The sequence below is a fragment of the Onychostoma macrolepis genome, chromosome 10 (genome assembly GCF_012432095.1).
Source record: "Onychostoma macrolepis isolate SWU-2019 chromosome 10, ASM1243209v1, whole genome shotgun sequence".
Lineage (NCBI taxonomy): Eukaryota > Metazoa > Chordata > Actinopteri > Cypriniformes > Cyprinidae > Onychostoma > Onychostoma macrolepis.
Genome location: NC_081164.1, coordinates 2,594,487 through 2,609,661, shown reverse-complemented (window position 1 = coordinate 2,609,661; position 15,175 = coordinate 2,594,487). Strand labels below are relative to the sequence as shown.

Below are 15,175 nucleotides of genomic sequence, written 5' to 3'. Positions count from 1 at the left end.
TGTAGTGTATAAACACTACATAGTACATAAGCGCAGAAACAATATTGTGGACAGTGTTGGGGAGTAACTAGTTACATGCAATGGTGTAACGTAATTTAATTACAAAATAAATGTAACTAGAACAGTTACTGAGAAAAAATAAAAGTGTATTTAAATTAGTTACTTATGAAAATTTTTAATGATTACAAAAGGGGGTTACATCTGAATATGTTCTGTAAAAAGCTAGGACATGCTGAATAAAATTAATTTGTTGCTTTGCCTGTTTTTGATGTGCATGATGCCGCCTGCCATTTAAAGGCCGTTTAGTAAAGTGATGCTATTCTGATGCTCTTTTGTTTGAATTTGCAGCGCAGCACATCTGCCAATTACATCAATCCACATTGCCGCTTGAAAGCTTTAGGCTACAACCTGTCTGAGAGTTGATTAACTGGTTAACAGTTGAAAACATTCACTAGAAATGTAGAAAAGTAATCAAATGTAAGCAGTTACATTATTTTAATAAAGCAATTGAAATAGTTACACTACTTATTACATTTTAAACAGGGTAATTTGTAATCTGCAACCTATTACATTTCCAAAGAAACCTTCCCAACACTGATTGTGGAATAAAAACTCTATAAACTACTGAACTCATAAAAACAAACTGCATTTGTTCTCACGTGTCGCGCACGTCTGAGCTTTCCTTCACCGTATCTGATGTGCTTTCTGAATGTGTGTTCATCAGTGTTTGTATGTGAATAAAAGCCTAAATTATATCTGGTCGTCATATACAGTGTTTGTGTTTCTTCTGGAGACTTTGATTATATGACTCCATTCGTATGAATTACTTTTACAATCGCTTTATGAGCTTTTAAACTCAATGTTTTAGAATGGACTTTCAATGGCGGAACAGAAATCAGTCGCACTTTATTTTAAGGTCCAGTTCTTGCCATTAACAAACCATTAACTACGACTTTTGTCTAAAGTAGTTGTTGATGTTAGGTACTGGGTAGGATTAGGGATGTAGAATATGCTCATGCAGAATATGTGCTTTATAAGTACAGCAAATATGTTAATAATATGCATGCTAATAAGCAACCAGTTAATGGTTAACCAGTTAGTGAGAATTGGTCCCTATACTAAAGCGTTACAAAAAAGTCTTGCGGGTTTGAAATAACTTAAGGGTGAGCAAATGAGGTGGGTGAACTATTTCTTTAAGAGGCAAGTTGACCATTAGATCTATGGAAAATATTACTGGAATCACTCTCCTACCTCTGATTTTACCCAGGATTCCTCCTGCTGATCCTGAAGGCTCCAACTTTACCTGACAATCATCTTAAAAGTAGAAATTGATCAAAAACAATCCCACATACATCAACACATGGAGTAAACAAGACTGTGATGGGGAAAAACAGCAAATTCCACAATTACCACTGTACATCCGGCCCCTCTTCCAGCGGACGAAGGCACCGATGGCGATGACGACCACCAATGGGACGAGCAGTAGAGTGGTGATGATGGCGGTCGACATGCCCTGAGCGCTCCGATTGGCTGCGGTGGCTGCGGTCTTGGTTGTCTCCTTCTCCTCAGGAGCTGCCAGCGGCTGCGGATGCTGCTTCGGTGCCAGCTCCTGGATCTTCTGTACGGCGGCTACTGGATGCTGAGCTGGAAACTTGGGTAACGGCTTCAGATTGGCCTGCACAAACGTTTCTGTTTCTAAGAGACAAGAAAGGGGGAATTAGATAAGAAACAAATATTAATTCTGGATTTGTGGGAATGCTTAACTGTCAAGAAAATTGGCGAATTCACCATTTTATCACGATTCTTTGTCATGTTGGTTTTACTATTTTGCAAGTTGTTTGAACATTACAGCCAAACTAATTTCCCTATTATAGAGACAAAGCATTTCAAGGTAACAAAAAAAAAGAAAAAGAAAAAAGAATGGCAGATATTTGGGCCAAAGTGGGCAAAGATAAAAATCTTTGTCATTATTTTATCTTTGTTATTAAAAAATAAGAACAAAGATACACATTACAAAACAAACAGTGCTTTATTTTCAGGTACAATAGGTGTATTTAGCAGGAGCATTCAAGAAACTGAATGGCCAAATATAAAAATAAAACACTGGGCCTATTATAGACTGATTCCTAAAGCAACGGTATTAAACTTCATTCAAGAATAGTGTGTGATTTTTTTTTTTCTCTCTTTGCATTTTGTTGTTTTATTAACGTTAAAGGAATAGTTCACCCAAAAATGAAAATTCTGTCATAGTTTTTATTTTTATACCATCATTTACTCAAAAGTTGTTTTAAACCTGAATGAGTTTCTTTCTTCTGCTAAACATAAATGCTATTTTGAAGAATGTGGAAAACCAAACTGGTCCACAGTGATTTCCATTAGTATTTTTTTCCTAAATTCAATGTGGATCAGCAACTGTTTGGTTACCCACGTTCTTCAAAATATCTTCTTTTGTGTTCAGTACAAGAAAGAAATTAATACAGGTTTTGGATAACATGTGAGTGAGTAAATAATGACATTATGGGTGAAATAAAGACAGACAAATTTTAGGGTGAACTATACCTTTAATGACAGTCGGCAGCAGGTTTAGTTCTGTCTCTTTAAGAGCTGCACGCATCTAATATACAGGCACGTATCCGTTTCTCTCAACTACTTTCATTTTAGACATAACCAACTGAGTCTACATGTAAACCTTGTGTGTTTTGACAGTATTAGCGCAAAAGATAACTTAGTTCAGTAATCAGGTGCTGTTTGACAGGCTTTTTAGTGCGCGCTTTAGGTGTATGTGCTCAGAAAAAGCGCACGTCAGACCAGCGCATGAATGAAACATTTAACCAGCAAGGCTTTGAGGCACATGCAAATAACGTAATTTTGTGATTGCGAATTAGTGCAGTGTTCCATGAGAGTAACTCTACCGCTGAGTTAACACTGATGTGAATGTATGTGGCGTTGTACAGTACATAGAGGCGGCGGCGTCAGGACTGCAGCTGATATAATGTGCGCTGTATTTCTTCAAAAGCAGATCATGGAGATATTTTTATTGTCCACGATCAAAAATCATCATATCGCACACCCCTATACACAGAATATGCTCTGAATACGATGTTTCCAGATCTCCACCTGCACCAAATGACACACCGTGACCAGTGGAAAAATTCTTATCTTTTAAACACATACAACTTGTATGAAAATGAGCCCTCTTTTCCCACAATCATTTGACAAATGCAGGATTTGAAGAAAACAATGAAACAAAATGCTGGAGTAATTAAGTCTGTCTTTTGGGGTCGACACATGAGTTGCAGTTACACGGTAGATGACCAAGAGGTATGGTTTAACCAGGAGACGTTTTTGCAAAAACAATGGCAAAGCATTAAATTAAACTGTAAAAGAAGTAGAATTCATTTAATTTTATATAAGAAAACAACTGAAAAACAGCATGGGAGGACACAAAAACATTTGGTGTGAATAGCCCTTGTTCACATTGACAGCACTAGTTGAAGTTTCTCATAGCTAAATACAAAAACAAAAAAAGTAATACTGTATTACTGACTGAGAAACAGCTCCACGATTCGTCTAAACTAATCCAGTCTGAATCACAACATTTCTCAGGTGATTTGTTTGGCCAGATGAGACTCATAAAAATGATTGATTGCAAAAGATTCAGTGGGATCACTAGTTCTGATTTTAAACAGTTGTCAGAAATATTGGGACACGCGCCACTGTCCACTTGTGACTGGCCCAATGAAGCTCGCTGTGTCATGAAAAATGAAGACGATCCAAACAATTTACCTTCAATTTCTTGGACCTCGATTCCTCCTTTTTTAACCGAGCGATGTTCTGCCTCTGAAATGAGAAGAAAAAATATTTAGCTTCCATTTTTGTTGTTAGAACAGACAAAATCATAGGATAAAACTGCAGGCTTGCAATAACCGATTTATGTTTTTAATGTGAAGATTGGTGGGATAAGAACAGGAGCACAGCATAAATATAAAATGTTATTTATAATGAACTCAATATTTCATGTTTTCCATTAGACTTGAAAATTAGATTTTTTTGGTAAACTTTTTCTGGTTTGTCAGTTATTTCCTATAATGTAACTACTGTAATCACTAACATTGTGTAAAATGAAATGTTCTGAATATTTAGTGGATTTTTTGTGATGTGTAGCAAAAGGGTGAAATAAACATCAATGATGCTTTGCCACAAGCAGGAACTACAAGAGCAACTACGTATGCGATATTCTTGGTAGCCATTGGTGGCAGTGTGGTCAGAGCACTGGTATTGTTGGGATTATTGTCACAGATTTCTGTAGCAAAATAAGACGGATTATGATTGCACTGCAACACATTTCTCATATTTTTACATTTAGTCATTTAGTAGATGCTTTTATCCAAAGCGACTTACAAATGAGACAATAGAAGCAATCAAAACCAACAAAAGAGCAATGCTATGAAAGTGCTATAACAAGTCTCAGTTATCCTAACGCAGTACACCTAACAAGGTTATTTTTTAAATTGTATAATAAATAAAAAGAAAATAGATAGAATACAAAAAGATTAGAAAAGCTATTTATTTATTTAAGAAAACAAGCATTAAATAAATAGTGCACAAGTCTAAAAGGGAACGTCTCTTTATTGTTCATCCCAGAACACAAGCTTCTAGAGGAACATAAGTCTGAAGTACTGAATTTAGGTAAAGGGGTGCACAGCCAGTGCTGGTTTTGTAGGCAAACATCAATGCCTTGAATTTTTATTTGAAATGATATATTGGTACATTCACGTATTAGTATATTTATACTAATATAACTTACTTGCAGACTGAACAAACTTCAGTACAGAATCTGATGCAGCGTCTCCAACAAAGACGCTCCCGTCTGCTGTAACAACAATGTCGTGTGGTAATTTAAATTCCTGAAGGAGAAACAGAGACAAAAGACTTCAGATATCAGATCAACATCTGAACAAGAAGAACAAGACGTGTTTTGGTCCTGTTTTAGACACAATATTTTGTGTTGCCACCATACAGAATGTTGCTAATATGGTAAATCGTGGCTAAAAGCATCTACTAAGCAAATTAATAAACGTTCATATTCACACCAGCGACACTCATGCAGCTTTTCATGTGATCAGTAACTGTGCTTTGTAAAGTCAATGACAGAGTCTTGAGTGTTTTGAATGAATGCTGGAGTGTGTAAATAGTAGTTAAAGCTGTAAGCAGCACCTGTGTGTCTGGACTGAAGGAATCCAGGATCTCCTTGGTTGAATAATTGATAACAAAGCCTCGAAGGGGGGCAACCTGCCCATCTGGAGGCACTCCATTCACCGCATATATGAGACCACCTGAAACCACACATTAACAACATACAAACAAAGCATTAGTATGTTTTTGAACTTGTATTCACATTATAAATCAAAGGCCGATTAGACAATGTGTTTACAGGTTACACGTTCAATGATACATTTTGTTCAAATGAATATTCAATGATAAATCACATCCTGATACCACTTTTCAAGGCCAGTATCGCTGATATCGATACTGATACTTCTAAACTGAACTTTTAAATTATGAAATTTATGAAATGATTAAATTACTAAGAGTAAAATGGGTAATGATACCCACTTAACGTTATATTTTAACACTCAATATGCCTTAATTGCAACTTATTCCCCTGGTTTCACAGACAAAGTTTATGTAAATTTTCAACTTCAATTTCAAAATTGTAAAGTTTCAACTGAAAGAAACTTGCACTGACTGATCTTAAAACATGTCAGTGCCTTTGTTTTGTCTTAAGATGCACACCAGTAATGCTTTTTTCTAAGGCATGTTTATAAAAATTACTTAAATGTCCTAATTGAACTATGGCCTAATCCTGGTTTAGGCTAAACCCTGTCTATGAAACCGGGCCATTAGGTTTTTTTTTTTGTTTACACATGGTTAAACTATGTTTACTGTAACTTGGAAAACATGGAAATCTACAATATAGTTCAACTACTGTCACTTTAGTAAAACCATGGTTCATTTTCATAAGGGACTGCCAGTGACAGGCTGTTGCATGCATAAAACGCAACCTTTTTATTCTGACAGTGTGTGATTTATATTAACATTACATATAACATGATCGATATTATCTTTTAACGTTCAATTTAAATAAATGTAATTGCACAAACTATGTAGGCTACAATTTCAATTTGTTTATTGTGAAATAACTCAAATATGTTTTTTGTGTGCTCTGATAAGCATTGTTCTGGGCTGCTGTATCCAAAAGCATCAGCTTTCTCATGATACTTTTGGGAAACGCAGCCCTGTTTGAATGCAAGCGAGTATCGATATTTTTAGTTTGAATCCCTAATCCTGCTCTCTTCATGCATACCTTGGACAGGTGAGTATGCGATGGCAAACACTTCTCCTCCAAACTGCTCTTTTTTGATTTCCTTCACAAACTCGCCAGTATCTGCCATGAAGCACTGAATCCGTCCATGGTCTCGATCGGCCACACACAGCTCCCGTTTATCGGGCAGGAAGGTCAGACTGTGCGGGATCAAGAATGAAACGCGCCGTTTTCTGTCCGAGGAGCCTGTGCCATCGGCAGAGAACGAGTATTAATTGAGACTTACAACATCAATATTGTAACTTTTTATTTAGTGCAATATTTTGTCATTGCAAACACTGCAACTGCAATTGGATTTATATGTATACTTAAATTCCCCGTTATCCCACCGGTCACTATTGTGACCATCAAGATGTTTACTCATGACCACACATGTAAATTCATATATTAATACTAGACACCTTAAAGATAATGTGTACCAAAAATCTTTGTCATATCTTTGTTAACATACTTTACTAGCCTTCCGTTTTGGAGCTTTGATGCAGCCATCATCTTCTCAAGGTGCAAACAGGAAATAACTGTACATATTTCACTGAGACCCTTTATTTTTTTTTCCATATTTACAGAAAAATGCACTAAAACATCAGTCAGTAAGGTTTTTAGAGCTTTATAAACGAAAACCTTCTTTACAGTCACTATTGTGACCGGTGGGATTAAATGGGTTAAAACTAAACAATCCAAGTGTTTTATCTGATTCAATTCAGCATATCTAGCAGCAATATCAAAGTATTTCTCATTGTAAAAGTATTGTGTTGTTGTATCAACGTCAACACATTCTTATGAACGTGAAACTATTAGGAGATTTATAAGTGTACCTGCTCCCCAGTGCGAGATATATTTGCCCTCTGGTGAGAATTTGAGGATCCTGGAGTTGCAGTAGCCGTCTGAGACATAGACGTTTCCAGTAACAGGGTCCACGGCCACATCTGTAGGTTGGCAGAAATGTTTCTTGTCACTTCCTGGTTCAAAGGCTTCTCCCAAAACCAGAAGCTGCCGATCTTTACCGTCGCTGCTCAGTTTGAATACCTATATATAGAGAAAAAAGGTGCTCGAGTTACATAATTATGCCATATGCATTATACAGTATTTTTATACAGATACATTATTTTGGCTTGACCATTATGATGTGTTCATTTCAATTGTATTGATTATCACAAATGCTTTTCCAATGAACATTTTCAGGTCATAATTCGGTCTTATTTTTTCTTGACCTCTAATTAAAAATCATGATTATATTGGGATTTGATAGTCATTAAAAGTGCCACAAATTCATTTGTGTAATAAACCAAAACAAGCGGACTGGTGTTTTGTGATGCTGGCCCACGTCATACAACGGTCATACAACACACTCAGAAATTTATATTCTACCTATTTGTATTCTTTTCATAAAAAAAAACAAAACAACAAAAAACCTTGACTCTTTAACACTAGTGTTCTCTATTCTTTTAAGTCAAGTCAAGTCACCTTTATTTATATAGCGCTTTTAACAATACAGATTGTGTCAAAGCACTTAACAGTATCAAATTGGAGGATAGAGTGTCAGTAATGTATAATGATAAGATTAAACACTCAATTTTCAGTTAAAGGCATTTTATTATTGAATTCAGAGATGTCATTGTCTAGCTCAGTTTAGTTTAAATAGTATCTGTGCAACCAAATCGGCGATAATCGCTAGAAGTGTCCCCAACTGAGCAAGCCTCAGATACTATTCTATCTTCTTGTTTTCTTTCTATTTATTATAAAAAATAATAACTTGACCCTCTAACACTAACTCTCTCTATTCTATTTCTATTCTATCTACTTTCCATTCTTTTTATTTATTATATAAAAAAAACGTATTACATGTGCTGCGTTAGACTAACTGAGACTTGTCACAGGCACAGCACTTACATATTATTGCTCTTTCATTGGTTTGATTGCTTCCTCAGTTGTAAGTTGCTTTGGATAAAAGTGTCTACTAAGCAATTAAATATAAATGTATTTTGTTGTGGCTTTGTGTCTGCCAGACCTCTTCCTGTCAGAGTTTCCTCCGGTCTTCAAGTGCATGGTGTAGGAAACGGTACTTTTTTCTTTTTTTTTTTAATAAACAATATCGGAAATAAAACAGATAAACATTCGAACAAGAACATATGGGGGATCCAGTAAAAATTAAAAAGTAATTAAATAAGTAAAAAAAGTTAATAAAATAAAATAAATTGTATACAGTTATACAACAATTTTACTATCATAAAAGTTACAAGTTATTTATGTTTTTTAAAAATGTTTTTAAGGCTTTTTTATTAGAGGAGATTCTCTGAAGTGATGAGTAAAGCAAAAGTAAATCAGAAGGGAATATTTTATAATTAGGTTTAAAATTAAGGAATCGTGCTTTGTGAAAGTGGAATTTTCCCATCATACAAATAAAGTCCAGGGCATCCTCTAGGTTTTTTATTTTTTTTATTTTTGCAGTGCCTCAAGGAAAAATTGCAATACATTAGTCTGTCCATCTTCATTAGTTTATCGCCTTTTTCTCATCGGTGTGATAGCTATACTACTTCATGCAATCAAATGCTGTCAGTCATCATCACTACATCTTACTGCACAATGACTACTGCTTGTTATCTGTGCCAGCCAGATGAATGGCGTTCCCTATGATCGGTCTGCATCATTTCAGCGCACTATGATGGATAAATTGCTGCCATCACAACAGTGGAAAATTCTACACCTAAGTCTACACATCAACAAAAGATAACTGCAGCCTTTAGCAGAAACCAACAGGAACACCGCATCTACATGAACCTTTGCAATCAATCTGCCATTGTTTGATGTTATAGATATCCATACATGCATTTTCTGCCACCCATCCAGGACTGTCCTTAACTTAACTAATTCACCCCACCTGGATGATCCTGTTTTTCTTTTTCACTTTTACATTAAGTTTCTTGTTTCTTGAGTTCGAGCGTCTTTACCTGATGAAGTGCTACATCGGTGACCCAGTAATTATCGTCCTTGTCAGTAGTTATTCCATGCGGCATATAGAACCTGTTCAAACAAACATTTCATTGATGCATCAAAGATACAGCAAACAGCAGTACCATGTCTACACTGCATGTGAAAACACACACACACACACACACACACACACACACACACACACACTCATAAAAAATCTGTCTACAGTGCAAATGCAGCTTCACTGATTAGAAATGGCAGAATTCCAGTCTGTAAATTGCATTCTGCCACGAACATGAATTGCAGACATGGCGCAATACCAGAATCTCATAGACTTACATATTTCTTCCTGAAGCTTGGAGCACTTTTCCTTTGACTGGATCCACCACCACGATGGTGGACTGCTGGATGGGACCCATATCTTCTGCTGGTAGATGCCATTGAAATTAAAGGAGCTGGAAGGGAAAACAACTTGATTATATCATCACAACATATTCTACATAAGCAGCATTCACCCCTTTAGAAGAATAGTTAACCCACAAATAAAAACCTGTGATAATTTCCCTACCCTCATACATTTCCAAACCTATATGATTTTTTTTTTTTACACAAAAACACTCTTTCCCACACAATGAAAATAAATGTGGATCAAAAAAGCTTGACATACTTATGATAAACATTGCACAAATGACATTTAATTCCAAGTCCTCTGAAGCCATATGAAAGCCTGAATTATAGACTTTCATTCACCTTCGAAACACAAATGAAGATGCATACACAGAACAGAGCATATTAAATATGGTCAACTGCAGCTCAACTGTGCTTGTCTGATGCATGAAAACAAACCTCATTGGTTCTTGTGGACGCTCAAATGTGCTTGCCTGACATGCAAGAAGAAATCTCACAGGTTTTAAAGCTTCAAGCCAGTGCAGTTGAGCTTCCACTTCCCATATTTGATGTGCTCTATATGTGTGTTGATCAGTGTTTATATGTGAATAAAGGAATAAATGAAATCTGTTCAACAAATAAAGAAATCACATCAGAAGATTTGGATTAAACTGCTTGATTATATATACAATATCCTTATTAAAGCTTGAAAATTTTAGCTTGCATGGACTTTCAATGGACGGACAAAAATGAATGAGAATATTCATTCATTTAAAAATATTTTTAAAGATGAACAAAATTATCATGGGTTTGAATGACGACAATTTTTGACAATTTTCTTTTTTGGGTGAACTATTCTTTTAAGCTACAGTACACAATGCAGTGGTACCACTGTCTTTAAATAACCTTTCATCACACAGTATCATTGTTCAGAGTCAGACAATGACAACTTCATGAGCAAAAAGTCAGTGTTCTTTTTTTTTCTCTGAGCTTCTAGTTGAGAAAATCTTAAATGTATGGAGTGGGTTTATATTCCACAACGTACTTAATTCCCCATATGTGATCTCCTCTGTGGAAGACGATCAGGTCACCGTTAGAGTTGAGAGCCAGACCAGACACCTGTCCCAGCTGCAGCTCTGCCTCGGGCCAGTCTGACACCTCCACCAGATGAGCACCTGCACACACACACACACACCAAATACACTGACGTAAGTCAATCTGTACTCGACTTCTGTATGTGAACACTTCATGAGCTGAACTCTAGTGGGAAATGAGGAATTAATCTGGTTTGCTGAGTGCTAAAAACTTTATGTTGTATGTTTGGAATGTCATATCATCTCCTATACGAGGTGTACTATATGTTGTCCTCGCGGGCTGCACGCACACACAGCGTAGCCTGATTGACAAACAAATGGACCTGTGTGATTCAGTCTGAACAATCCTTCACTGAACAAACTCACAAACTTAATCAACATCTGACCACTAACTGAACTCCAAAATATCAACAACTTGTTCTGGGTGAAAATGACAAACCTTCTTTAAGCTCAGGCTGTCGTGTCATATAGATTAGACTAGTTTTCCCTGAAGGGGTTAAGAAAATTCAACATTTACAGACATTTGTGATATATACTGTATATATATATATTTGCTGCAATGTTTGGCAAACATTTAACAGAAGTATTTGCCAGAACACTATACTTTTATAAGTATGAAAAAAGTGTGAGAGTGCTCCATTCTGAACACAAAGCTTTCAGTGACACAAGTATCTATTGTAGGTATTTGTACACTTAAGAAACACTTCATGGATAAATGCCTTCGCACTATGTTAAATAAAATATTTGTTTGATTTCAAACTATAAAACTATGGATCGTGTCTGGAGGTCAAACATGTCAAAATCCAACGTCAATAACTATATCAGTCTTTTATTCGATACCTGTGTGAACTTAAGGGTCACTGTAAATGAGTACTGTAGCTCTTTTCACATTTGCACAGTTGATACATCTCAGGAATTTTGAAAAACATTTAAATATGTTTACATATGTTTACAGTAAAGTGAAAGCAATGCATTAAGTGTGACTAACAATTGTTACAGATTTGCAAAAGCCTGTGGATACATATTATGTGTGGAATTTATGTAAATTATAACATACCTTAGATTAAGATAATTATAAAAACTACCCCCTAAAAGAGAACTTTTCATATTTTAGAATTGAACAAAACACTAAACCAATAGTTTTATGTGGAAGCATCCATAGTAATCTGTTGTTTTATTCCAGCGCGTCATTGAGTCCGATATGCATTTTGCTTTTTCGCGCTCAGTGTGGAAAGTCCTTTAGACAAGAAATGAGTGATACACTGTTTATAAATCAAGCTGTTCAGGTATTAGATCTGGTTAATTAGGATAAGTTTCAAATGACAGCACAAGTGCACTGATGAATGACACTCTTTCATTATAACAGCTCCCAAAGCATTAAGTGAAAGACGTCCCAAATAAACTGATTCATGAAATGCATATGACTTGGTTTTGAATGAGGACAAGAGCAATGACAAACTATCCAACAATAATGCAAGATTACATATATTAATTCTGCACATTCACTAATAAACCTTAACACAAAACACATGCATATTAAATGAAACACTGTTTGCATTATGTATATTTCCACCACTGTCTGACCCACAACAATAGAAAAAGTAAATTAAAAAGAAAAATCACACTTACATAAGTATTCAGACCCTTTGCCATAACACTTTAAATTTAGATAAGGTGCATCCCATTTCTCTGGATCATCTCTATTGATTCTGCACATTGACTGGAGTCCATCTGTGGCACATTCAACTGTTTGCACACGGTTTGAAAATGAACACGCCTGTATATATAATGTCTAATAGCTGAAAAGACACAACCAAGTGTGCTTCTCAAAGCTGCATCCTAGTAAAGCTGTGTCCTTCCCAGTCCAGTCCTTCTGAGGCCTCCAGGCAACACATCTTCTCAGCATTTAATGCTAGAATGAGACGCTCTAATAAGTCCACTTGTTACGTCTTAAAAATGTTCACCTCTACAGTCGAGCAGTGAAAATACTAGGGCTGCCCTCGACTAAAGATTTTTCTGGTTGACTAGTAGTCGTTCATTTTAAGCATTAGTCAACTAATCGCACGTTTATTAATAAACCATTTAATTCATAATAATGAGCCTTTAATTGCCTAAATAAGCGCTCAAGCGTTATGATTACGGATGAGTCAGGAAAAACAGCAAGGAGGCTGCATTAACATTTTAATTTATTGATAAACTAGTGCTTTCTTTGTTGTCGGCTTAAAAGATGAAGTTAGAGACACTGACTCTGCCTGTATGCACGCACAGCAGTGAACACACACATACACCCGGAGCAGTGGGCAGCCATTTATGCTGCGGCGCTCGGGGGGCAGTTGCTCAAGGACACCTCAGTCGTGGTATTGAGGGTGGAGAGAGCGCTGTACATTCACTTCCCCCACCTACAATCCCTGCCGGTCCTGAGACTCGAACTCGCAACCTTAGGGTTATGAGTCTGACTCTCTAACCATTAGGCCACGACTTCCCACAAAATGAAATGGAAAAAAGACAAAAAAAAAAAAGAGTAGGTAATACACTTGTTTCTTTCTTATATTTGTTTATTTTTTGCATCGGTTCTTATAACAACAAAGAAAATAAAAAATAGCTACATTGTGATTATTAATCTAATAATGATTATTAAGAAAGAAAAGTGGGGGAACGATGTAATGTTGCTGAGTGATTTTGCTTTTGGAACCTTCAGAAAACTTTAAATTAGTTTTTTTCTAAAATTTACTTTGTTGACTCCATCAATTTCAAACTGATGTAGCTCAGTCCTTTTTCGTCTGATTCCAACAAATCATACATAATTTTGAGAGTCTTTTAATAGACAATGTAAAAATAAAAATAACTAATTTTTGAAAATTTGCTCATTTTGCCAGTACAGGTCACATATGTATTATTCTTATCTGTATGTATTTTAGGAGCAGGCGAGCGCCTCCATCTTTCCTGCAGTTAGCGCTATACTGTTCAGCTTCCACACTCCACACAGACTCTTCAACAGCGCACATTTTTCTAGGGTAACATTAGATTGCGGCCATGTGAAGTTGCTTCTACTAACCTATTTCAGATGATAAGCCATAAATGATAGACGAGCGTTTGGATGTCCTGCCCAATGTACCGTATTACCACACAGACCAGCCGTTAACGATCTGTCCGTCACAGACTGCCTGATCTCACCCCTTCCTGTGGATTTTTTTTCCCCCCACTAAGTGACTAATACAATTTTGGTCGACTAAGCCTCTTCTTGTCGACTAACGGTTAGTCGACTATTAGGGGGCAGTCCTAGAAAATACTATTAAAAATATATTTTGAAAAAAAAAAACTTCTTTATACTATCTGACTTTATATTAATGCAATACAGTAAATGACAGCCATGTGTGGTCTCAACACAACAAATGAAAACAAGGCATTCATCTCCAAAAACATTTTTTGTCTGGCATTTCATCAAGAACTCGACGGAGCGAAGTGCTGCCTTATTTTTCTTTTTCGTGAATTGGAATATGTACAAAGGATTGTGGGTGTTTCAAGGACGGAAGAACTTAAAATATGCCTTTAAACTATGCCAAGTGAAGGATGTGAAACAAAGGCTGCCCTCCCAAGGACCCTTCAAACTGAGATGGCCTTCGACGGTGCATGTTGACGTGACTGCCGAGCTATGCAGCGTTAATTAGGATGAAGCCTTCTGACTGAGAACACAATACCTCCCCAGCAGTGAAATGTGGAAAGCACTGTCAGTTCGGAAGCAAGGCTGAACTTTTGCCTGAACAAGGCAAAATATAAAGATATTCTAAATGAAAAATGGGTCCAGAACAGAGCTTGGTAGTAACTGATTACATGCAATCTGGATTATGTAATCAGATTCCAAAAATTAAGTACTTGTAACTACATTAAATAAAAAATTTAAATACTCATAATCAGACCACAGTTACTTTTTTATTGATTACATGATTACATCCCAGACAGCAACATAGTTTTGGCCCAGATCCAGCCCACATCTGGCCCGTGTGAAATCCATGCGGGCCAGATGTGGGCCGGATCTGGGCCGACACTGCTTGCTGTCTGGGATATTATTCACACAATGGCAATAGATTATTCATAATTTATTGATTCTCCCTAATTCCACTTCTCATCTTTTAAGTATTCCTTTCTAAAACAGCCTTCTTATATACAGTCAGAAAGACTTCCAGTTTTTGTTGAATGTTCTCACAGAGATCAGTCATTAGTCAGGTGACTACAAAACATTTGACCACTGATTTATAAAAATCATTTCAGTTTAAAGAAGTGTTTGACCATTGCTTCAACTACTGAAGAATACATTAATTTTTATTTGAATTATCACTCAGTAGGTTATTTAACCATCCATCACTGTCTTTGTAAAGCT

The 15,175-nt window shown here is 36.2% G+C and overlaps 1 protein-coding gene across 1 annotated transcript in view; it reads right to left on the bottom strand.

Annotated features, from left to right (window-relative positions):
- pam (peptidylglycine alpha-amidating monooxygenase) overlaps positions 1-15,175 on the bottom strand; it is a 43,694-nt gene that overhangs the window by 3,814 nt on the left and 24,705 nt on the right. The window contains 11 exon segments of the mRNA XM_058788840.1: positions 1,252-1,314; positions 1,411-1,695; positions 3,787-3,840; positions 4,808-4,907; positions 5,218-5,336; positions 6,368-6,571; positions 7,201-7,411; positions 9,334-9,406; positions 9,656-9,740; positions 9,743-9,771; positions 10,749-10,878. Coding sequence (XP_058644823.1) covers positions 1,252-1,314; positions 1,411-1,695; positions 3,787-3,840; positions 4,808-4,907; positions 5,218-5,336; positions 6,368-6,571; positions 7,201-7,411; positions 9,334-9,406; positions 9,656-9,740; positions 9,743-9,771; positions 10,749-10,878 — 1,353 coding nt within the window.